This window comes from Poecilia reticulata, chromosome 20, assembly GCF_904066995.2.
Source record: "Poecilia reticulata chromosome 20, P_reticulata-male-v2, whole genome shotgun sequence".
NCBI lineage: Eukaryota > Metazoa > Chordata > Actinopteri > Cyprinodontiformes > Poeciliidae > Poecilia > Poecilia reticulata.
In genome coordinates this window covers 10,199,623-10,225,411 of record NC_088849.1, presented here as the reverse complement: position 1 = coordinate 10,225,411, position 25,789 = coordinate 10,199,623, and the positions used below count along the sequence as shown (strand labels likewise).

The 25,789-nt window shown below is 37.6% G+C and overlaps 4 protein-coding genes across 4 annotated transcripts; all 4 read right to left on the bottom strand.

Moving 5' to 3' along the window:
• Positions 1-1,176: 1,176 nt before the first annotated feature.
• LOC103456539 (sialic acid-binding Ig-like lectin 12) lies at positions 1,177-8,609 on the bottom strand. Its single transcript, XM_081601672.1, has 8 exons — positions 5,495-8,609; positions 5,233-5,358; positions 4,672-5,043; positions 3,604-3,912; positions 3,275-3,529; positions 3,099-3,183; positions 1,753-1,792; positions 1,177-1,665 (listed from the first exon to the last, which is right to left on the bottom strand). Exons 2-8 carry the CDS (start codon positions 5,318-5,320, stop codon positions 1,429-1,431), a joined length of 1,386 nt encoding a protein of 461 aa, XP_081457798.1. The 5' UTR covers positions 5,321-5,358; positions 5,495-8,609; the 3' UTR covers positions 1,177-1,428.
• Positions 8,610-8,696: 87 nt separating this feature from the next.
• LOC108165714 (B-cell receptor CD22-like) lies at positions 8,697-14,656 on the bottom strand. The gene is made up of 8 exons (XM_081601671.1): positions 14,155-14,656; positions 13,893-14,018; positions 13,332-13,703; positions 12,153-12,458; positions 11,821-12,078; positions 9,027-9,105; positions 8,903-8,933; positions 8,697-8,758 (listed from the first exon to the last, which is right to left on the bottom strand). Exons 2-8 carry the CDS (start codon positions 13,978-13,980, stop codon positions 8,738-8,740), a joined length of 1,155 nt encoding a protein of 384 aa, XP_081457797.1. The 5' UTR covers positions 13,981-14,018; positions 14,155-14,656; the 3' UTR covers positions 8,697-8,737.
• Positions 14,657-15,795: 1,139 nt separating this feature from the next.
• Positions 15,796-20,288, bottom strand: LOC145549448 (uncharacterized). The gene is made up of 4 exons (XM_081601905.1): positions 20,034-20,288; positions 19,869-19,947; positions 18,654-18,693; positions 15,796-18,544 (listed from the first exon to the last, which is right to left on the bottom strand). Exons 1-4 carry the CDS (start codon positions 20,098-20,100, stop codon positions 18,392-18,394), a joined length of 339 nt encoding a protein of 112 aa, XP_081458031.1. The 5' UTR covers positions 20,101-20,288; the 3' UTR covers positions 15,796-18,391.
• Positions 20,289-21,941: 1,653 nt separating this feature from the next.
• LOC108165683 (myeloid cell surface antigen CD33-like) lies at positions 21,942-24,915 on the bottom strand. Its single transcript, XM_017301771.2, has 5 exons — positions 24,853-24,915; positions 24,233-24,268; positions 23,975-24,062; positions 23,436-23,813; positions 21,942-22,301 (listed from the first exon to the last, which is right to left on the bottom strand). Exons 1-5 carry the CDS (start codon positions 24,913-24,915, stop codon positions 21,994-21,996), a joined length of 873 nt encoding a protein of 290 aa, XP_017157260.2. The 3' UTR covers positions 21,942-21,993.
• Positions 24,916-25,789: the final 874 nt, after the last annotated feature.

The following is a 25,789-nucleotide window of genomic DNA, read 5'->3' as shown; positions in this document are numbered from 1 at the left end:
TTGTCCCAGCTGAAGACAGTAACCGCAGTATGATCCTGCCACCATTTATGTGCGATGGAATCGCACAGACCTCTATGTAAGCTTATCCAAAGTGCAGGATAAAACTTTTCAACATGTGAAATGTCTCCACAACGTACCCCTGACCTGCTGCCGGGTTTCTGTGTGTCCACTAACGCTGCTCTCTGACAAAAACCTCCGAGGCCTTAAAGCCGCAGTAGGTAACTTGTATAGACTTCTATAAACAGATTTCCTGGAAGTTTTTGTCTCTGCCATTAACAGAGCTGCAGCAAACCGGAAAACATGACCAACTCATACACAAGTGTGACTAGGGTCTTACTAAAGAAGCTTGTTTTGATTTTTTTCTCATAGATTATCTGTCTCATGGCATGCTGTCAGGACAAAATGATAGTTTTAACAAATATGTAAAAAAACAAAACAAAAAAAAACATACTTTTTTAAAAATTACTTACTGCAGCTTTAACAGAATAACTCGATTTATATAAAGATTGAATTACACACAAATATCATGTTTGCTAGTTAGATGACTTCTAAGGGTAATCTTTTGCACTGGATTATATGTGGGGCTATTGGAGTAAAAAAAGGCTAAATTCACAGGCACGCCACACTTTTCAGATTTACATTAAATTCTGCATTTCCCTTTTATTCCTATTTCCCTCCCATGAACAACATTATGTTTATTTAGCACATAAAATCCCAGTGAATTTGTATGGGGTCTTTTTTTAGCAGATTTATGTGCTGTGAAAAGTGGTTTCATCTAAACTGCAGCTTATTTACAAGAATGAGGCATTTTTTCACAAGGCACTGGAGTTAAAACCTCCCCAGCTTCCTCAGCTCTGACGAGAAGGCCTCTCAGACCCGCGCTGAACGTGTCCCGTGGAAGAAATTCAAGACAAAAAAGCTGTTCTGTGTTCTGCCCCCCCCCCCAAAAAGTTTCTTTATAAAAAAGATGTCAAAAAAAGCAAACGAGACCAAGTTGAGTGAGTGCAAAAAGTTAAACAAATTAAAAAAGGGGAACCTAGTTTAACATACAGCCATTGCAACAGTTGCTCTGACATTGCGGTTGAAAGAAGAAGCAGAGTATCCCATCACCATTTAATCATTAACTATATGAAGTGTGGTGCAGCGAAATGATGAAGCTAAAATAAAATTCCCCGCTTTGTTTGCTTAACATATCCTTTTAATAGTGATTAAAAAGGCTAGGCTTTAAATACTTTGTTGAAGTACAAAATATGGCGACTTCCTGTCGCAATGCCAGGCAAGGTGTAAAAGACACACAGCCCAAAAAAGAAAAGAAAAAAAAAGCAAGAAAACAACAGCACAAAAATATCATAAAATATCACATAATAAATATGCAAAGTAAAGTAGCTTTAACAGATATCTCTAGCCAACTTTATTTTAAATAAAAAGCTATTTTTTCTTCACTTGAGCATAGATATCATCTGGACTGTCAGTGGTGTGCGTTGAGCCCTTTCTTGACTTGGACACTCTCACATGTGCATAAACTGTCTCTTCCTGTTTGCCGTACTCTTCTGAGGTAGAGGAAGCTTCAGGCTTCCTCTTGAAGAAAGTCACTTCTCCGTACTGCAGTTCTTCATCAGCAGCAGTAGACGGTGTTTGTACCACAGCCTCCTCACCAGCTGGAGTCTGTGGAAAAAAAACAAAACACAGTTCATGCTTAAACCGGCTCTGGCACAGACTGAAGATACGTTGCAGTGCTAAACATTTACCCACCTGAGTCTGTTGAGGAGCTGACTGTTTGGACTTGAAACATCTGGAAGACATTGGAGAGCTGTCAGGATAAGTCTTTAAAGTCATTGTTGCCTTCAGTCATTGAATGGTATTTTAGTATTATAGTACAAAACTATAGTGGGAATCTAATATGACAATGTTCTTTTTTTTTTCCTCACTTCAAATGTTTCTATTTGTGGCAGTCATATAAAATTCAAACCAGATGTCAACAGCAGTAACCCGAGTGGTTCACACATAGAAGAAATGAAAGCACGAATGAAGTTATGGGTATGACACGTATTGAACCAGCTTACAGAATTATAATCAATAATTTGTGATGAAGCATTTCTTTGTAAGATTAACTTCAAGATGTTTCCTGTATGGAGAAACTAGTAACATACATTGCTCAGCTGTTTGACTCGCTCCTCTTTTTTGAAAGTTCTTGGGATCGATTAAGAGTTTTTATATTATTTTATTTTATATTTTTAGAATTATTGTCTTGTATGTAATCCACATTTTTGTTTGCTTCAGATGTTTACAAGAATGCTCACGAGAAAAGCAAATGTATCCATTAATAATTAGGCTGTTTAGTACAAAGAAATATGTCTTCATTTAACTAAATTACACACAGCACTCTGCAATTTTAGACATCACACATGTTTACATCTGCAAACCTCAAAATGCTTTTGGTGTGATGTACTGTAATGATTATAGGGATTTTTAAATAATTGCATTTTCTTCAGAAGGGTTTGGGTTAGACAACACTAATGTATAACATATCAAGCAGTATGCAGTCACAGTGAGTGTGTAGTCTTAGTCAGTTTTTACCATTCTTCCTCCAAACACTGTGTGTGTGATGACCCCTAAAAGGTCAGCTATGGCCTTTTTCTGACAGGTCTGAGTTCCTCCTGTTTTTCACTGGCTTGTCCAAATCCCATGCAGCCTCAACGTGTTTTTCTTCAACTGTGGAATGGTGTGCAGCGTGTGTTCAAAGTCGTTGCAGCCCATGCATAATCTACAGGTACAGTTTTTCCTGGAAAAAAACTGTACCTGCCACTAACATTGATTTGCACATTGAAGCAGGAATGTTTTCAACATACTGACAGAAATGTTTCTGACTTTCTGTTGTTTTTTGCTCACCCTTATCTTTTTCTGTCCAAATGATACTCAGTGTCATTCCTATTACGTAATTTGTGGAGGTCTGTAATTGGATGTTTTACTGTATATATGTGGACGACTTGGGCTGTTGTTGACAAAGCCATTCATATCTATTAATCTTAACTAAGAACAGATTTGGTTTACTTCACTGAGATCAGATAACTTATATTTCTCTAATTTCTGATACTTACCTGACATAAAGAATGAGGCAGATGAGCACCAACAGCCCAATTGCCAGTGCAATTAACAGCCAGAAAAGATGTCCGTGCACTATACCTCAATAAAACAAATAGGAACATTTACACCAATCTTTAGGCATCAGATATTGAGAATGTTCCTTATATTTAGTGGTTTTAAAAATAACTACCTTTAATCCTAAGGCTCACTGATGATGTCTGATTTCCCAGATAATTTGTAGCCAAACAGTAATAATCTCCTCCCTCAGTGGCGTTGAAGCTGTAAACTGGTCCGAAAGACACATTAGTGGCTCCTTGTTCGTTGTTCCTGAACCAGGTGAATCTGGGTGGAGGTTTGGCTCTGCTGGAGCAGCTCAGCTTCACCCAGCTACCTGCTGACACCAAACCTGATGGACTGATGGATGCTGAGGTGTTTCTAGGAGCATCTGAGGAAAATGAGACACATGAACTTTATTGATCAGAAACAGCTGAACCATGACCTGCTGATAGGATCACTTACATGAAACACTGAGAGTCACTTCTGTCTCTGCTGTCTTGTTTCCTCCAATCACAGGATATCTGGCAGAACATGTGATGTTGTATCCATCATGTGTGTCTGACAGAGTGATGCTCTTCTGAATTTTAGTTGTAAAAGTTCCATCTGTGTTTTTCTCTGTTTGTCTGAGAGAGTCTTGTTGGAGATTCCAGGTGAGTTCAGGAGGTGAGTTTGGACAGGGAGTGAAAGCTGAGCAGGTTACAGTGACAGACTGATGCTCCTTCAGGTTTGTCAGGTCACCTGAAATAGTAATGTTTGGTTCCCGGGCAGAATCTGAAATTCCACATCAGAGACAAAATAATTTTTTTTAGGTTTACAGTTAAATAAATATTGTATGCTTTTAAGCAGAAGTGAACATACTAAACACCAAAATATATTTTTTTCTTTTAGATTCAGTTATATTTAAACTAATTCAAAATGGGATTAAAATGTCTACTTTGGGATTTGATTAATATACTTCATTTCTTAATTTCTTCAACCTTGCATGATTTTGTAAATTATGAAAATTTTATGCAAAGTTAGGATTTTGAATGGACTTTCAATGCAACTTTTAGAGCAACTTTGCATTAAAAGTGTCGTTATTTACCGACTGACACTTCTTGACAACTGTCATAAACATTCATAAAGACTTCTTTATGTTCATGACAGATGTTATGTCATGTTTATGGCAGTGTCATGTCAGTCTTATGCACACCCTTCAAATAAAGTGTTACCAATATGTCTAGAAATAATAATACTGACAATGAAGAAGAAGTTGAAAGTTTTTTTGAACATTTTTTTAAACACCGTTTTATTTCTGTGTACAAATGACTTAAAGCTCAGCAGGTGTACATTTTTTTCCATCAGAAACAATTAAAAACTGGATCTCAGTGTTTGAGTATTAGAAAAAAATCTATAAAACTTTATTGTTTAATAACTGGCATCCTACTGCAGACAACAGATGATCAGAAAATATACATGTGAAAAGCCAAATGCTTAGAATGTGATTTCTGTTATTCTAAATTAATGGAGTGACGAAGATGAAGTTCTTACCTTTAACTTTTATTTGAACATGTTCACAAGTAGCTGTTGCCTTAAACGGTCCGTTCACGATTCTGAAATAGTATTTGTCTTCATAGCTGGTTTTTAAATCAGAAAATAGAGTTGTGCAGTCATTTTCCTTCAGGATTCCAGTTATGTTCATTGGATAGGCGTTGACTGACTTGCTGCTGTCAAACACTATATTTGTTTCCTTGCTATAATCAGTTCTAAACCAAAGTCCAATGATTTCTGTCTTATTGTTAAACACAGCATCCCCATTGATTGCTTCAAATGTACAGGGGATATGCAAACAAGATCCGCTTAGTGTTTCCATCTCCTTCGGGGCTCTAATGTGAAGGTGTGATGTACAGCCAGCCACAAGACCTGTAAAAGCAGACCAACAATAAAATAATGTGGATAAAATCTGAGAAAGAAAAAAACTTTCTACAAACTTCAGTTTAGCTGCTGGAAGTTACATAAGGAGCCTTTAAAAATGATCAGGATCAAATATTTCAGATCATTAAACGATTCATGTGACGTCTCTAAATAAGAGGAAGAAAACAAACATCTCACCTGGAAGAAAAAAAACACTCAGTAACACGTTGACTGTCAGCATGTTCTCAGACAGAGCCGCCGTCAGAGTCTGACGGTCCTTCTCCATCTGTTTATACTTTTATTGTGTATATTAAGCAGAGGACCCTGGTAAAAATAAGATGTTGCTTTTAGAAGTCAAGAAGCTAAGCAGAAGCTTCCAATAAAATTATTCATGGTATAACTACATCAGTTCATCAGCAAAAAATAATAAAAATATGTCATGTAAATGTAATATACTTACCAAATTAATCCAAATTTAAAGCAAAATCTGCATTTAAACCGAGCAACGTGACTGGAACGTCAGTTCTTCAGCAGGAGGTCTGAAAGCTTTTAAAAAGGAAGCATTATTTCAAAGCTTGACACATGCAGGTCCTTCCTCCTCCTTTGAAAGAGGATGCTTGATGTTTAAGGCCTCCTCTGTTTGCATTACTTAAGACCACATTCAACCCATGAACATATGACTTACAACATATTCTATGTTGACACAGTTATTGCGTTGGAGATGCTTATTGCTTCACAGGAGTCACATTACAAAAAAAGACATTTCAAGTCAATCACACACACATTGCAGTTGATTCTAGTTATCAAACAGTACATTAAGGTGATATAATTATTAAAATTAATTTAACATATTTCCATTCAAGTTGTTATGCTTTGAAACCGTTTGTCAAATTGTATTTGCATGCATGTCTTGAGTCACCTTCTGTCATCATATTATCTATAGATCAGTGAAAGAACGGGAACATGTTCTTCCTCTGCCACACAGCCGTTTGTCGTGTGTGACTTACAATAATCAAGTGGATTATTTTAGTAAGTTCAGCTTTTTCTTAATTTGCTTTGACTACTTGGTGCCAACTTTCCAGAACTGGAGAGGATGTGGGGTCTATTTATTTCTCTTGAAAACTGATGGTAAGGGAGCCAGATGAGAGGAGTAATTAGGGAAGTGAATGTAGCGTCAGTGCTGAGTCATAATAAAAGAAACAAGAAAAAGAGAATATTGAAGAGCTTGTTCCAGAAATTAGGAAAAATTTAACGTAGGACATGGCCTTTCGTATTAGACATGTGAGGGTAGATGGTAAAAAGGCTCATGAAATCTATCCTTATATCAGTCACTGAAAAACAGATGGACTAGAAATCCATTGGTGTCTCACAGCGCAGGTTCATATTCTGTCAACAATTATCAGTTCTAGTATGTGAAGAATTCATAGAAACTGTAAAAGATCTTTTTTAAAATTGTAAAATGGTTCCTGAAATTTCCACCGGTGTCTCAACCCTGCAGATACGTGGGTTATTGTGGTCGAGAGGTTAAGATGATGGATTTGAAATCTATTGGGGTCTCCCTGCGAAGGTTCGAATCCTACCAACAACGATCAATGCTAGAACACTGAAAGCTTTTCCCTCATGAACGTTATATAAATTTGCTGCATGTCTTTGTTCTGAAACTTCTACGTGTTGAATCAGAATATTCTTAAAATCGCTGCCCATTCGTGTTGCACTTGGATCTGGGCAGTGTTGTAGTTTAGGGAGCAAAGCAAAACTTGTTTTTTTATGAAAAAAAAAAACGCCATAAAAACTGAGCTATATGTTTCTACTCTCACAGCAATCAATTTAAAACTTTGCATTCAAATTTGTGGAAATGTCATCGAATTTGGTCTGAAATTACTGGAAGCAGAAATAACTCGGGAGTAAGATATGCAAGACATGACAAACGAAAGATTTTGAAACTTTTTTCCTTTTAACAATATAAAAAAAGCACTAAGAACCCCTTCTGATGCTCATCAAATTGGCGTTAGATTCTCTAACTATTTGTACTCAGATGACTTCGTCATTTACACACTTGGCACAGACGTAATTCAAGTTTCCAATGCAAAACCTTTTACAATGGAAACTTTACAACGCAAAGCAGCACCTGATTTCAGTGTCGACTAAGAACTTTATGAGGCATTCAAAATAACACTCTTACCTCTAACATTTACTTGAAAACAGGGTGGTGCAGTTGAATACAAATGATTTTTTTTGTTTTGTTTTGTTTTTAAATGTCCTTCAGAATGAAAAGTGACACAAAGTTAAACTTAGAAAGACTTTCTTACCAAATAAATCTTCTCTCAGTCAGCTGTTTGTTTAAAAGCTTCTGTCCTGTGCAGGCAAGCTGCAGCAGTAAGCCTTCATTCTTGTGTAAAAGAGGATGTCAGCTTGTTGTCGTCCACTTATGTACGGCCATACAGTGTTTGCAACTGTTTGAAGAGCGACTGAACATTCACGTGGGAAGTTTTTGTCACGGAACTGAATTATATTTTATGAATAAGTTTGGCACTTTCGCAGCACGCAATGATATGGTTCCTTTCATTTACTTCTTGGTAACTAGTTACGAATGAAAAAAAAAAAAAACAATAGCAAAAACTTAAGTGTAAATAAAATTTAGAATAACCAAACACGGTTGACGATGTAGAAGCAATAGTGATAGTTTGTGGAGTCATTTTAAGAGATAAAAGACGTAACAAAAAAAAAATCCCGTGTTGGATAAAAGACGGCGGGAGCAGCCGCTCTGTCTGCTTGCACTATGATTTGGAGGTGAGATATGTTTTTCGTAGTTAACACTTTTAACTGAATAAACGTAACCACATATAATAACGACCTTTACATATAATAATAAACATTTCCACATATCTTCGATGTCGACAGGAATCTCAAGCGCGGTTTGGGATTCCCCCCTTCGCTTTCTGATTGGCTACCTGTCACATTCAACAGGCTGCATTCTCGCTCCCAGTCAGGGAAAAACCTCACAGGCTGCGATAATCGGGCCAAGACAATCAACTTGTTGAATATGCCCAATGTTAGATCGGAGCATGTTTAATGAAAAAAACAAAAGGCTTTAACGGGCTGGGAACACCAACATGCGGAGGCTTTATCTGACGGTCAGCTCCTGCTGAAACCAGCAGCAGCAATGAACACGGCTTTGACAGCAAAGTCTGAAAGGGGGAAGTTGTTGCTGTATGTGTGAGACATTTATTTGAAGCCTCAGTAGAGGAAGTAAGTCAACAATTAAATTCAGAAACACTTTATCTTTCCAAAAGCGCCATTAAACGTTACACAAACTCGCAATATACAAGTAACTCGAAAGAGTTGTTGCTGATTCTGAGCAGGAAAAATCTCCAGCAACAAAAAGAAAAATCTGACCGAAGGCTGTTACTGGACGACAGAGATGATATTTCACAGTAACATTGTCCTGGATGACATAATCAGTTGTTGGCAGATCTGTCTGCTGTTTATTTTGCATTGATTCAGTGAAAGCAACACCCAAAACATAGCTGATATTTTAATTTCCTTATTTTGAACAAAATAATTATTAAAATATTTGCCTGCATGGCTGAATCTTTGAAAGAAAGCATTACAAGTAAAGGAGTTATGTGATAAATAGGGAAGAAGAAATTATCTACTGCTGATTGAAGTTTACATCTTTATTTTCACGATGCCTGTGCCTCCATCACTCTGCTTCTTTCATGACCTGTAGACAGGAAACAACAGAGAAACAAACAGTGTTGATGCTATGTGGTTTTTTATACTGCAGTTAATACTTTCATATCACACTGGCAGCAACCAAGACACATTTACACGAAGCATGAATAATTTCAGGTTTCTATTTTCTAACCTTCGTTGGTTTCTTGGATAATCTAAGCCAGCTAAAATAAAAAAAAAGAATGTTAGCATTACTAAATATAAAACACCACCACATGCAGCAAAAAAGCATCTTCCCATAGAAAATTGTCTCTCACCACTCAAAGATGATGACGGTACCACAGAGCAGCACCAATCCCACGATCGTCATTGCGAAGTAGATGGAAACTCTAGACACTTGATCAAAGAATAATGTTCAACATAAAAAAGTTTGAATGCTATCCGGACTTTGCACGGTTTAAGAGCCTGAACTACAACTATCTGTAGCATATATTTTCAACATATATTTCAACGTATATATATATAAAATGACCAAAATCTTTGTTGGCAAGAAGGTCAGGGCCCGTATTCTCAAAAATCACCAGTCCACTCAGAGAGCGCCTATCACAGCATAAGGTTCCTGCCATGGAGTCGTAGCTGAAGAGTGATTCAGTAATCTGCTGAGAGCGACTCTGAGCAAAGAGAAATTTTTGTCTTGAGGGATGTTGATGGGTGTGACACTCTCTCTTGTGGTTGGTTCTTCGACTTCTTGTTTAGTGATTGTTGGCATATGACTTAGTGAGGAGGACGGCTGGATGCAACCCTGACTCCCACAGTGGAGTCAGCAGGCAGGAAGCTGCAACTATACATGCAAGGCCACTGACCGTAACATTAGCAAATTGCATTGTTTTAAGAATCATAATATGGTCTGGTAGCTTTTACACTTCGCTCTTTCTGAGCAAAATCAATAAGGTCTCGTTTTGAATTTGATACACAGAACAAAATCAAGAAGAGTGTGTCATGATGATGAGACTATGCAAAATTAAATTAATTAGTCCTCACTGCTGTATCAAAATGAAGTGCCTGCTGTTGGCAATGTTCTACCTATTTTATAAAGAATATCTCTCGTCTCTGTCGATATTCCTGTCGACTTCCGTGCTAGACAAAACTGGATTCCTCTGACAGAATTTCATCCTGGCCAATCAGCAAACAGAAGGAGAAGTTGTGATGATGACATCAACTTTCTAGAATTGTAGTCAGCTCGTAGTTTTAGCAAAGGCAGTGGAGGAAGTGAGTGAAGCTGTTCACTCCGTATTGACCTCTATTGAATTAACATGAACAACCATCTTGTTCGGCTCGGAGCTTCTCTCTTCACAGTGGAGGATGATTGTTGACAGTGCAGACAATTTATGGTAATTTAATAGAGTTGAACTGGTGCATGACATGCATCATGGACAAAGGTTAGCAATTGGGTAAAGTTTCATTCTTTAACACAACCCAAACCTCCAGGAAGCAATCGTTTCACAACAGCCGAGAAAACAGATCCTCTGTGCAAAGGAAATAACACAGAGCAAGGGCTGTTTGTTTTGCTGTTGTTTTTACCATAGAAGACCTAAGGTGCTTTTGAACTACTTTTATCTTAATGAAGTAAAAATATAAGATAAACTTTACAGTTGCAGAAAGTCTAAGACATTCCATTGCTGGCAGCTACTTTTAGTCTTTGAGAATAAAAGCCCAGATCAAATGATCAGTTTTTGTTTACTTTGGATTTTTAATTTAATTTATGGAGATGTGACCCCCATAAACTACGCTGGTCTGTCGGAATGTTTAATGTGTTGTCTTATTAGTTCTTAGGATGTCCTGTAGAGGGCACTAGGCCCAAATTTCTCCTGTGTCGGAAAAGAAGAAGAGTAAGGCATAAGGGAGAAGAAAGAGAAATGGCAGACTATGCAGACTAAGCACGTTTCAGCAGAAATAGAGAAGTCACTAGTCACTACTGCTGCTGTTATACGAATGAAATCTGTAATTTTGAACTGGATGATGTACATTCTGTTCCAGGATTTCTCCGGTGAGTCTGTCGTTTTATTTTCAGCTGCTTATTTATGCAGAATGGCTACCTAGCCGGAGCTAATGTTGCTCAGTTTTTCTGAACAAGAAAAAAAACCAACCGGAGTATATTGTGTCACTCTGTAAGTAGCATAGTTCTGTGAAATGAGGCTGTTTTATGGTGAAGTGACGTTAAGTTCTTTTATTACTGAGCGTTTTTTTTTGTTTATTTGAAACGCTAATTTGTTTTTTAATGAGAAGTAATTGAAAGAATCTCGCTGATTTCCATATACCTGCATGATCTGTTAACACTTTGCATGCAGGTTGGTTTTTTTAATGGCCGACATCTGAACGAGCCCGTGGAGTTCCAGAAGCAGGAGGGCCCCGCCGCCATCTTTGTGACTCGGACTGAAGCCTGGAAAGAGGAGGGACCGTGCGGCTGGAGCTGGATATTTTTGCTTGGACAACAGATAAGCTTTTTGAACAAAAAGAGGGGCCCCCAATACCTCGAATTAGTTTTTTTAATTCCACAAACTATTTGTTCAGGAACATTTTTTCCCAAAAAATTGACTATCTATGTGCACATTGACTGAATTGACTGACTGAACTGTATATTGACTTGACTAACTGGGAAATGTAATTTTTTTCTCTTGGAAAAGAAGCGGTTGTTGAAAACCTACCCTTATTTTTTTGAATATTTTGTGTTTTCTAAGGGTGGACAATTTAAGTTTTATTAATCTTCATGAAGGTAATTGGTGTTATCTGAACTATTATTCTTTTGTGGGGACCGAAAAATAAACTGGAGTTGTTGAATTTATTTACTTATCATCCTCCTGTGTGATCCTAGAACAAAAGTAACTTTACCGCTGAGTTTATTGCTAATTTATTGCTAGTGGTTACAGAGACATTTCATAAATAAGAATATTTGCAGAAATATAGCAATATATTTTTATCATGATGTAAGAAAGAAGGCTTCTCAACTCCAGCCAGCTAACATGAAGAATTTGCTGTATGAACTCTGTTGAAATCATTTTAGAATGTCACATGGCTTCTACCTTAAACTTCTGAATACCAGCTAGTAATTACCTTCAATATTAAGAAGAATCACTGATGATGTCTGATTTCCCAGATCATTTGTAGCCACACAGTAATATTCTTCTTTCTCAGTAAAGCTGACGTTGAAAACCGGCCCCACAGACACATTAATGTCTCCATGTTTGCTGATCCAGATCCAGGTGAATCTGGGTGGAGGTTTGGCTCTGCTGGAGCAGCTCAGCTCCACCCAGCTACCTGCTGGCACCAAACCTGATGGACTGATGGATGCTGAGGTGTTTCTAGGAGCATCTGAGGAAAATGAGACACATTAACTTTATGGATCAGAAACAGCTGAACCATGACCTGCTGATAGAATCACTTACATGAAACACTGAGAGTCACTTCTGTCTCTGCTGTCTTGTTTCCTCCAATCACAGCATATCTGGCAGAACATGTGATGTATCCATCATGTGTGTCTGACAGAATGATGATCTCCTGGATTTTAGTTGTAAAGGTTCCATCTGTGTTTTTCTCTGTTTGTCTGAGAGAGTCTTGTTGGAGATTCCAGGTGAGTTCAGGAGGTGAGTTTGGACAGGGAGTGAAAGCTGAGCAGGTTACAGTGACAGACTGATGCTCCTTCAGGTTTGTTAGATCACCTGAAATAGTCATGCTTGGTTCCCAGGCAGAATCTGAACTTCCACATCAGAGACATAAACATTTTTAGGTTTACAGTGAAATAAATTATGCAGTTAAGCAGAAGGGAACTCTGGTACTAAACACCAATGTTATTTTTATTCTTTTGCATTCATTTATATTGAAATTATTTGGTTAACATTAACTCAAGTTTGACCATGGGTTGCTTATCTACGGCATTTTTTTTTAAAGTTCATGCTTACCTAAAAGAATGAATGATTAATATTGTGATGGTCTCTCAGAAGGGCTAAAAAACCTTTTCATTTTGATTTTCTACAACTACTAATAAACATTGCAGCTAAAAAAGTGCATCTCTGACTCAAACTAAATGATGAGTGATGAGTTTTTCTTTGTCTTGGGTTTCATTTTGATTTTGTTTTTATCTTTAGTTGATTTCACTTAACACAAAAAACAGCATCAGCTGAAGATTATAGTATTCACACATATGTACACATTTATATATTCATACATATATATTCACAGTCTCTTTGCTTATTTATTGTATGTCTGCAAAACATGGAGCAGTAGTGCTGAAAAATGAACTGTTTCTAGGAATAATAATACTGACAATGAAGCTGACAATGTTTTTCTTCTAAAAAATTTTTCCATCAGCATTTTATTCCTGTGTACAAATGAGTTAAAGCTCAACAGATGTACCTTCTTTTTCTCAGAATCAAACAATTAAAAACTGGATCTCGGTGTTGTAGAATGAAAGAAAAAAAGAAAAATCCTTAAAACTTTTTTGTTTAATAACTGGCATCCTACTGCAGACAACAGATGATCAGAAAATATACATGTGAAAAGCCAAATGCTTAGAATGTGATTTCTGTTATTCTAAATTAATGGAGTGACGAAGATGAAGTTCTTACCTTTAACTTTTATTTGAACATGTTCACAAGTGGCTGTTGTCTTAAATGGTCCGTTCACGATTCTGAAATAGTATGTGTCTTCATAGCTGGTTTTTAAATCAGAAAATAGAGTTGTGCAGTCATTTTCCTTCAGGATTCCAGTTATGTTCATTGGATAGGCGTTGACTGACTTGCTGCTGTCAAACACTATATTTGTTTCCTTGCTATAATCAGTTCTAAACCAAAGTCCAATGATTTCTGTCTTATTGTTAAACACAGCATCCCCATTGATTGCTTCAAATGTACAGGGGATATGCAAACAAGATCCGCTTAGTGTTTCCATCTCCTTCGGGGCTCTAATGTGAAGGTGTGATGTACAGCCAGCCACAAGACCTGTAAAAGCAGACCAACAATAAAATAATGTGGCTAAAATCTGAGAAAGAAAAAAACTTTCTACAAACTTCAGTTTAGCTGCTGGAAGTTACATAAGGAGCCTTTAAACTTTATTAGGATCAAATATTTCAGATCATTAAACGATTCATGTGACGTCTCTAAATAAGAGGAAGAAAACAAACATCTCACCTGGAAGAAAAAAAACACTCAGTAACACGTTGACTGTCAGCATGTTCTCAGACAGAGCCGCCATCAGAGTCTGACGGTCCTTCTCCATCTGTTTATACTTTTATTGTGTATATTAAGCAGAGGACCCTGGTAAAAATAAGATGTTGCTTTTAGAAGTCAAGAAGCTAAGCAGAAGCTTCCAATAAAATTATTCATGGTATAACTACATCAGTTCATCAGCAAAAAATAATAAAAATGTGTCATGTAAATGTAATATACTTACCAAATTAATCCAACTTTAAAGCAAAATCTGCATTTAAACCGAGCAACGTGACTGGAACGTCAGTTCTTCAGCAGGAGGTCTGAAAGCTTTTAAAAAGGAAGCATTATTTCAAAGCTTGACACATGCAGGTCCTTCCTCCTCCTTTGAAAGAGGATGCTTGATGTTTAAGGCCTCCTCTGTTTGCATTACTTAAGACCACATTCAACCCATGAACATATGACTTACAACATATTCTATGTTGACACAGCTATCATGTTGTGGATGCTTATTGCTTCACGGGATTCTATCTCACATAACATCTGCATAGATTGCAATGCAGTACTGCTCATCGGGTGTACAAAATATTCCACTCACTAATAGGTGTCACAATGTGGAGAGAATCGTGGGTTAAGGCGATGGGGTCTCCCTGCGAAGGTTTGAATCCTACCAACAATGCTAGAACATTAAAAGCTTTTCACAACCGTGTTACACTTTGATCTGGGCAGTGTTGTAGTTTACTGAGCCAAGCAAAACTTTTTATCAAAAAAATTAATAAAAAAACACAGAAACTGAGCTATGTTTCTACTCTTAACAGCTTAGCTGGTTTCATTATATTCTGTCGTAAAGAAGCAGTTGAAACACTTTAGGATGGAGGGTCTTGAAACTGAATTCCCCAGACACACTGTGTGAGTCTGCCGCCCCCTAGAGGTAGCCAGGAACAGAGACGCTGATCTGATGAGTAATCTGGGCGTGTGCGTGTGATGACCTACCCATGTGCACCGCTCTTGTCTTTTACATATCAACTCTGTAGGTGACGTATAGATTTTTTTTTTGGGTGACTTGAGGGCACAGGCATGCTTTTGTGTGTCAGGCTGTATTTGCATGTATCGTCTCTCTGCCCACCTCATTGAGCATTCATGAGACTCTTCCTGCTCACTTGATTATTTGGAAGTGTTCATTTCTGAGGGTTATGAGCTCAGAGTTACAGTTTGGTGGTTTTGATAAATGTTGTATATGCAGCATCCTCCACCTTGCGTGCTACAGCCTGTCCTGGAGAAGAAGTGTGAAAATAAAATTAAATAAATGAATCTTTGATTGAAGGAACATGCATAATCTCCATCTAGCAATTTTAAAAATAGATAACCTTTAACCTGAGTAAATGTACTTACTCACAGGCGATAAAATCCCATCTAAATAACATATTTTATTCAGCGACGTCTCAATTCCCATAGAATAAATATAAGTGAGTAGATAAATATCATTTTTATTTTGCTGTTATGCTGACAACAGTGTCACAGAAGCAGTAATTCATTTCTTTCTGTTTTCCTGGGGTATAAAAGATAACGGCCCGTTTCTTTTAGCCACTCCCAAAATGAGGAAGGCAGGTGTGCATGTCACTGAAATAAGGCTGATGTGTGTTGATCTTCAAAAATCAGGGAATGTAAATAAGAAGATAGCTATCACTTACACCTATTTTACATACAATATGTACAATAAATTCATAATTTCATCTGGATGCAAAGAAAAAAAAAAAGAAGCTAGATGAGAATTCACCAAACACAAGAGGTGGCTGGAAAGGTTGATAAAAAAGAAGGAAAAACACAAACTTGTTGAGAGAAAACTCTAGCAGTGGCCACATCTAGTTGTCAATGTGTCTCCATTTATTTTAAAAGGATTATGCAAAATGTACTTTGTTTGTGCTTAACATAAAGTTATAGTGTTATTTCTTTTTGTCAAAAACGTACCTGGAGTGTGGCTTTGACGTTTTCATGCATGAGGAATCCTTGAGACTCCCGTTGGAACCATGCGGAGGTGACTCAACACTTGGAGAAGGATTGCTGTAATGACGTGTTTAAGAGGGAGTATTGGAAACAATGGGAGACTCTTAAAGAGACAAAGGCCAATTTAATGGCGTCAGAAATGCCTGCGGTACACACATTTATTTTTTGTCATTTTTGATACGTGCAGCTTTTTTGTAACAACATAGTCACTTGATTATGCAATAAAATGGCACCGTGTGCCTGGGAAATACATAATACTCCCGCCCCTTTAAGACTTTGTAGCACATCTTTACTGTGAGTTCCAATAAATGTTGAGTGTGAAACAGATTTCCTCCCCTCATCACAGCACTCCATAAAAATACGTTTTTTCTTTTACTGAGAGGCCGCTGAATGTTATAATAATCTAACTTTAATCAATCTGAGATTCATAAGCATCTCCAAAAAAATGAAGACTTGTGCGCACAAACCTCCATAAGCTGCAGCTTGGCATGTCTGTATGTCTTCCTCTCCAAATGCTTAGACAAAAAGATGTAAATCAAACTCAACTGCTTCTCACCACTGCTTCAAGTCTATATTACCTGAAGATATGAGCCTTTCTTCCGGTGTGAACCGTGTTGCTGGGCCGCTAAGTGTAAGTGCACACACTCACACTGTAAGTACACTGTTGCCTCTGTTGAGCTACGATAAACATACTAAATAGTAACAACGGCAGCTTCATGTGGTTGTTTTTCATGCAAATAAGCTGAAACCAAAGTAAGCAAGACCAGAACTATCTCTGTTATCACACATGATCAACTTTGGAACTACAGGAGATCATTTGTAGGAAGAGGCTCAAAACAACAAATAGCATTTGATTTGTGTAACGAGTATGCGAAATCAGCCAGAACCCAAAACGCAGCCAAGACCAGAGATCAGATCAAAAAAGTTTATTACTAAATAAAGGGAAGGGGGTGGGTTCCACAGGGAGTGGTCACACTGGTGAGTGAGGAAGTGGGGGACCAGAGGGGTCGGGGAGCCAGCTTGGAGAGAGTAGGGTGAAAGGGCACAGGGGGGACGCGGGGACTCAGGGAGGAACTAGATGACAGGGACAAAATCCACAAACCAGAGGCTAGTTGTTAACACAGTCCAGGGTCATTGCACAGGGGTTTCTCAGGCAAGGTAATCCAATAGACGGCAACCAGGAGGCAGGGTCAGGACCAGGCAACAGGAGGGCACAATCTTCAGAGCAGAGGGAAAAGGCAAACTCATTGGTCAAAAAACAGGCAGGATCAGGAAACCAGTAGACTACTTTGAACATGGACAAAGCTTGACAGCTGTGACAGTGGCAACAGACGATCTCGCACTGGGCTGGTGACGGAGCAGCTGTTTAAATAGGGAGCAGCACAGAGCAGGTGAGGGTAATGAGTAATCAGCACACTGAAGGTGGAGCTGAAGGGCTGAAATCATGACAATTTGTTCTCAATGAGTCTTGGCTGCCCATTTCTGTGTCACCCAGGTTATCTTTCTTTCTTTTCCACAAATTTTGATACATACTGGTCAGAAACACCAAAACACAACAACAACAACAAAAACACTCCAGTTTTGAAGATAATCTGACTCACATGTCAAACCATCGCAATGCATTCCATGTCAAGCCTGCTGAGAGTCGTATGCTTTTCTGTTATTCTTCCTTCTAACACAAATTTTAAGGACCAGTAATTATGTTCAAGAAAACAAGGCTCACAGTCTAAAAATTGTTGTATTTTTCCGCAAATTTTAAAGTTGAGGAATTTGGTGCGCTCCATTTGCAGTTGGAAGTCGGAAATTCTGACTTCCAACTGCAATTCAACTGGAATGTCCCCTGAAGTCAGACTTCACACTGGGACAGAGGGAGCAACTCTGACAGATGCAACTAGTAACGGTAAATTCACAAACCAACATGGCCGCTCCAGGCATCAGCAGAAGCATCTGTGATGGAAGAGCGCTACATTGTTACATGTAGCACCAGTTAACTATAAGCTGAACAAATTAAAAGTTGTGTTTTTGTACGCATATTAATTAAGCAATGTTTGCAAGAGGTACGATGAACAATTTTCTTCTTGGAAGTCATGTTGAAATCCTCATCTCTCTGACTATAATAATTGGAACATTGTTACCGACTCCAACTTAAATGGATAAATGGATCTGCGGGGACATTCACTCACAGCCATAGTCCTTTACCAAAGGAGATTGAAATTAAATTTTTTTTCTCATTGCTTTTGTCGTTATTCTAAAAAACATCACCAAAATTAAATCAATTGCATTCATCCCTAATAACTGACAGAAGCATGCGCATTGGTGGATGACAAGGTCTTGAGGTGCAGACTCTCCATCTTCATCATAACCTTTGACAGACAAAACTTTAGACGTCTGCCGTCACACAACAGAGGTCATTCTTCTTTTTCTTCTCAGCAAAGATCCTCGAAGTTCTCAGGAGTCTGTTAAGGACTGCTTTCTCGCTACGGCAATTTCACCTCCGCGTACACAGTCTGTTCGTTGTGCTGCACCAATCTGGAGGAAGTTTCAGGCGACTTCCTGCTAAACGTTATTTCTCCATAATGCAGCTGTTCCTCTGGTTTAGTGGCTGACATTTGGACATCGCTGATTTGACTCTGAAGAACAAACAATGTTTATACAGATGTGGTAAAAAAATAAATAAATAAAATTGTTCAAGCAAAACCTGATTGCGGTTTTGTAGACACAACTGTAATATTAACTCACCTGAGTCAGTTTGGGAGCTCGGTATTTGGAGTTAAAGTACCTGGCAGACATAGATACAAGATTATTTGTATAGCATCCTACATACTCATGACAATCAAAATTATTTTACAGGACATAAAAGCAAATGAAAGAATATTACAAAAGCAGGGGCATAAAATAAAAATGTTAAAATTCAGATATTAAGTCCAGGACTTTCTCAACCGGAACCCTGCAGTATCTCATAGACGGGTAAATCTGTTTCAGTAACACTGACTCAACCATAAAATGTAAATATAAATCAAAAGCAGCACATTATTTTGAGAAGGGGCTGCCAGCAAAGATTCAAAGTCATTCATACCGACATTTCAGTAACGAGAATTCTGATATGCAACATCTTCCTCTTGCCTCAATGCCCTGTTTACTTTTGTGACTGACTTTTATGTCGGTGACGTAGGAAATAAGTTTACAAGTCATTTTTCTATGGCTTTGATACAACAGTACAATATACAAGTTGATCTCCAGATAAGCTCGCCTACCATACATTTTTTGGATAAGTAAAAAAAAATAATAATAATCCATTGTATGATTGCAGACAGACACTACATATGCTGTACATGTGTACCACCACTGTAAGCTGAGACCAATGTCATGGCTTATTCTCTGAATTAGAAATAATTATCCAATATATTGGAGACACTCAACCAGTCCTGAAACATAATTCGAGGTTGGATTCATTGTTGGTTAATCTGTAATTTTGAATAATAAGTCAATTATAAGGGTGTCATGGTAGAAAATAATGCACTCTGTCCTGAAATGGTGGAACACTGTGAATCTTGCGATCTTGATCCCTGTACACATGATGCTATTCACAATAGCAGTGAAGCAAAACGAACGACACACTTACTCGAAAAAAAAAACAAGACTCCCAGTTGTCTTCTTTGTTTCCTCGTGTTTAAACTCCCCAAAGTATTTTTTTATACCGTTAATTCTTACCTACAAAAGTTTAAAAATTATGTTCAAGTGTAAATTATTTAATTACTGGAGAGGGCACGTAATGAACTCAAAAATTAGATTTGGTTTGCAGTTTCAAGCACCCTTCATGGAACAAATGGAAAATATCTTCTTTCAGCCTTCATATCTCTTGGTTGGTACAAAATCCCACTGCAGTGAGAAGAACTTTACTTGGGTAGGAAAACCTGGGTTTAGCTTCTCACAAATTTAATTTCTGATACTCACCAAAAACCAGCAAACAGACAGATGGCCACTATACATCCTACTGGAATGATTCCCCAGTAAAGAGGGTTAATCGGCAAACCTTAATGAAACAAAGAAAATGTTCTGAGTTTAGAGAGATCATTTATATGTTGGAGAACAGAAGATATAATACAGTTACCAACTTACAGTTACCAGCAATGACAGAAACATGGATCACTGGAGATGTTTGATTTCCCAGATCATTTATGGCCATACAATAATATTCACCTCCCTCAATGGCACTGAAACTATGAACCTGGCCCACAGTTAACTTAATGGCTCCTTCTGAACTGTTCTTAAACCAGATGAAGCCGTTGACAGGAGGCTTGGCTCTGCTGGAGCAGCTCAGCTCCACCCTGCTACCTACTGATGGACTGATGGATGCTGAGGTGTTTCTAGGAGCATCTGTAGGAAAATAAGACACATGAACTTTATTGATCAGAAACAGCTGAACCATGACCTGCTGATAGGATCACTTACATGAAACACTGAGAGTCACTTCTGTCTCTGCTGTCTTGTTTCCTCCAATCACAGGATATCTGGCAGAACATGTGATGTTGTATCCATCATGTGTGTCTGACAGAGTGATGATCTCCTGGATTTTAGTTGTAAAGGTTCCATCTGTGTTTTTCTCTGTTTGTCTGAGAGAGTCTTGTTGGAGATTCCAGGTGAGTTCAGGAGGTGAGTTTGGACAGGGAGTGAAAACTGAGCAGGTTACAGTGACAGACTGATGCTCCTTCAGGTCAGAGGGAACATTAATGCTGGGACTCCAAAGAGAACCTGGGGTTTCACATCAGACAAACATTTAACAAAGTCAAAACATATGAAATAATCAGGAATACTGATTGCGAGGTGGCGGTAAAAAAAATAGCCAGATTTTTTTCTTTTACAACAAGCAATAAAATAAAGCTGGAAGATGTTAAACAAACGATAAAAAATGAAAGAAGTTACCATACTTACTCAAAGGGTCATGTAGGAAGCAGAAAAAAACTTCACTAATGTTGGGCTTATTTTGGAATCAACCATCTAATTAAAGTTTTGTCTCTGTTTTTCCAATGACCTGTTACCAAAGTAGATAATTTTGCTCTGATTTGGCCCAGACCAGATAACTGCGATAAAGTTTTTTTTTGCAGGTGTAAGACAGGCTTACAATCTCCTCCTGGAGCCCAGTTGGTGCTGATGCATCAACATCCTCAGATCTGGCAACTTGTACAAGGATTTTACCAAGATCTGTAGACTGCATGGGTGCAGTCAAATTTATGAGTTCTCTCTGCTGTCTCTGTCTTCTTGAAATGTGGCGGCTTTGTTAATTAGCCATGCATTTCTTTCAGACATCCAGCTTAATGACCAAAGCTAATACCAAAAACATGTGAATAGTCAAAGACAGCTTGGTATGTTAATAAAGTTTATGTATGTCTCATTTTCTTCAGATGTTCCTAGAAACATCAGTGGAGGGTTCACCATACCCTCTGAAAGTGCCTTTGAAAGCATGGGGTGGTTTTTTAATGACTTTAACTACCTTAACGAAAAATTAAAACTCCCTAGATTCTCAGAAATTGGTAGTTTTTATTTTCTTTTTCTCCATTTTGGCACTGGCGATATGTTCCAGATTTTCTCATGGCACGTCACATATGTCAGCTCTATGTATATCAATCTAAACTACAACAAACTCTGAATGGATTGTTGTACGTTTGTTTCAACGGAGTTTCTTACATGGTCATAAAACACATATGTGTTTCAAAAGAATAAGATAGGACCAAAATATAAAGACACTAACCTTTACCTTTAGTACTGACACAGATCCTTGATGATGAATCATTACCCAGATGATTTGTAGCCACACAGTAAAACTCTCCTCCCTCAGTGACATTGAGCCTGAAAATCTGGCCAACAGACACATTAATGACTCCATCTTTGATGTCCCTGAACCAGGTGAATCTGGGTGGAGGTTTGGCTCTGCTGGAGCAGCTCAGCTCCACCCAGCTACCTGCTGACACCAAACCTGATGGACTGATGGATGCTGAGGTGTTTCTAGGAGCATCTGAGGAAAATCAGACACATGAACTTTATTGATCTGAAACAGCTGAACCATGACCTGCTGATAGGATCACTTACACAAAACACTGAGAGTCACTTCTGTCTCTGCTGTCTTGTTTCCTCCAATCACATAATATCTGGCAGAACATGTGATGTTGTATCCATCATGTGTGTCTGACAGAGTGATGCTCTTCTGGATTTTAGTTGTAAAGGTTCCATCTGTGTTTTTCTTTGTTTTTACAATAGAGTTTTGTGGGAGATTCCAGGTGAGTTCAGGAGGTGAGTTTGGACAGGGAGTGAAAACTGAGCAGGTTACAGTGACAGACTGATGCTCCTTCAGGTCAGAGGGAACATTGATGCTGGGACTCTGAGGAGAATCTGGGTTTTTTCCCATTTATCAGACAGTAAATACAGTGAAACATACAAAAATTTTCAACAAAGTCTCAACAGTTGTCAATCATTTTCAAATATGTTTTACTTGTTCTAAACATAAGAAACATGTAAGCAGTCTTTAGCAGTTTTCAGTGTTACATCTTTGCTCCTGAAGACCAGAAAAAATATCTGAAAAAATATTTTATCGTCAACATGAGAGATAATTCTGAAAAAAATTCTTATTTCTATTATTTTTCTATTCATGCTGATTGCACAATAATTCCTAGATGATGTATCAAGTACATATGTTAGTTTTTGATTTATACATATGCAAAGGAAAATAGAAACCAAAGTTTTTGTTCACGTTTTAATAAAAGTTCAAGCTTTATACAATTGCAACATAATTTTACTCAGATTGATTTGTACCCTGGTAATTATAAGCTTTAAGTAATCTCTTAAATTATTCAAAATGTATCTGTTTTAGCTCCATATTACGTTATGATTTAGAGATAGAGGGCCAATTCCAAGTCGTCAAATTGTGAAGATAGTTTTAAATTATCTTTTTAATCAATACAGAATTTTTATAGCATTTGAAAGTAACATATTAACATGAAATGACACTATGTGTCTGGAAAATACTTTTTACTGTGCCAACCCTTTAATGTACTATAAATATTATTAGTACTTTAGAGCAGCTCTGAAAGGGTCTTGACTTGAATCTGAGAAAATCTGTTGAGGGAGCAGCAGGGTGCAGACTTCAACACTCGGAGTTCTCAAACGAAGAAATTTTGTTGAAATACAATTGGAAACATGAAAACGAATATCAGTAATCATAATAAAGGTTTCTAATACAGAATATGTAATTTTAAATAATTATAATTAATTCTTCATAAATAGCTATTGGATCATTTTTAAACAGAATGTAAAGTAAAATAATTTATTATTTTTGCAAAATTGATAGTCCTTTCAAAAGAGTCCTTTATGTTTTTTTTAAAAATCTTTTGAGAGATGTCATTTTCTTTCCCATTGGAAACAAACTTCTTGGTTAAAGAAAAGTAATCTCAATCAGTGAATGAATAATTCTGAATAACGAATAACATTGTACATCAGTATCAAAATACATCAAAAAATCTTTCTTACCTTTTACTGTTATATGAAGAGTTTCACAAACAGCGTTTGCTTTGAATTTCCCGTTTTCAATGCGGAGGAAGTATGTGTCAGTATAACTGGTGTTTAAAGCAGGAAACACAGTGGTGCAGTTTTCCTCAGTCATGTTTCCAATCATGTTCAGTGAATACTTATTAACTGATCCATCGCTTTTGAAAATAAGAGGGTCTGGTTTGGAGGTGATAACTGTGGTATTTTTAAACCAAATTCCAAGGATCGCTTTAGTGGCGTCATAGTCGCCATGCGTTACTTTGAAGCTACATGGGATTTGCAGACAAGACCCACTCAGTGCTTCCGTCTGACGAGGCACATTGACAAAGAGGAAAGGATTGGGACAAGCAGCCAAATCACCTGTAAAGACAGACACATTTTGAAAATGATGTGGAGCAAAACACCTTGAAGAAACAGTTCATGATTGATAAATTCCAGTTCAGCTGCATCATGTTACATGTGAAGGCTTCAAATAAAGATCAAATATTTCAGGCAAGAAAAGAAGCGAACAAACTTCTCACCTGGAAGAAAGAAGACACTCAGTAACATGTTGACTGTCAGCAGGTTCTCAGACAGAGCCGCCATCAGACTGATAGTCGTCCTTTGTTTCTAGACAGGTCACACATTTCAACAGAATTCATATAAGTCTGTCTGACCATGTAAATTCACCAAATTTATATAGTCAAATCAGTCAAACATACTTGTTTGACTGTTTTGGATAGTCAAACAAGTCCAAAGCAGGATGTGAAATCCACTCTAAGAAGAGAGAAGGCTCTTACCCTGAGTAACAGCTGGAGCAGCAGGGGTCCAGTATTCTAGCTGACAATCCAACGAATAAAGCAGAAACTATTTTGCAGGAGGTGTAACGTCTGGTAACAAACTTACAATGAAAGGGGGGAAGGATGATATGTTCAGGAGGAACTAGAACTGATTTGAGTAATTCAGGCAGAACTGTACAAAAGAAGCAGGTACAGCAGTACTGCAATAGAGTGATAGAAGAATGCACCAACAACACTAGCGAGAATAAAGGCTTTCGCAAAAATGAAAAAAAAAAAAACATAAACAAAAAAACCAAAAAACTTTTGTTTCTCAATACGATGTGAAGCAAAGAGTTCTGGGACATTTTAGAAAAAATTACATGTTTGAGGATGTTACAGTTTTACTTATTTGTTGCGACATGTTGTCATCCTGATAAGGTGAGCTTCTTGCAGTCCAGATGTGATAGCTACTGAAAAGGTAATAACTACAAAAGAGCCACTGAATTCTGGAAAAACCAAAGCCTAACATGCAGTATAATTTAGTTTCCAAGCTTTGCCTGTGGGTGGCTCAATCTGAATGTGGATGTGCTAACTTCCCAAAGAGGACAAAGGGAGAAGATGAAGCGCAGTCATCCGTGTACTTTCTGTGGCAGCATCAACCTGCGCTCTACATGTTGGGCTTTCGGTTTGAAAGGTTCATGCATGTGTCAATTCTTTAATATTATTTCTAACTGCAAAAAATAAAATTTGCAGTTTGATCTCATTTTGCTTATCTATCTCACAAAATCTATTTTAGACTGTTCATGTACGTCCCCACATAATCAGTTAAGTACGTTTTGATTCCAGATCCTCAGAAAACCTTTGAAGAAAAACAACATACATGTACAATATAAGCTGATTTAAGTAATTACTCAATCACCTCCCTAAAGTTGTAAATATGTTACATATTTCGTGTTTCATCCACACGCAAACTTTCTATTTACAAAAAAGTATTTGTGGATTTTGAAGTTAGTATTCATACAAAGGAATGACTCCCTGAGTCTAAGAAAATAACTTTAATTTTCAGGGATAGAGATGATGCAGGTCATCTGATGATGACACCATTTTAGAATGAGATCCATGTAATTTTACATTATTTGTACCCATTTCTTCACCCAGTATCTTTGTTTTCTTTAGTGTTGCAGGCATGACATCGAAAATGACTAAATGAGACATGCCTAAAAAAAAAAGTAAGAATCTGGATTAAAGTATATTTTTTGAAGTTTGAAGAAAATATGACAGCTTTGGAAGGTGGAATACCACAGTGCCCCCGTTCGGATTGAAACAGTTCTTAAGCTGTCATAAAACTGAGTGCTAATTTTGACACTGACTACTTTTAAGGAGGCTAAACAAATCTCTGCTCTTTTTTCATTTCAATTGACAGTAAGAGTTAACCCATAATTATCCTTTGCATGTGAGTAATTTAGAAACCTGTATGCTTTCCTGGACTACTCTTCTCTTCCTTATCCACAAACTATCCAGAACTCAACAGCCCATCTTCCAACATAAACACACAAAGCTCCCATCTTGGCTTCCCTC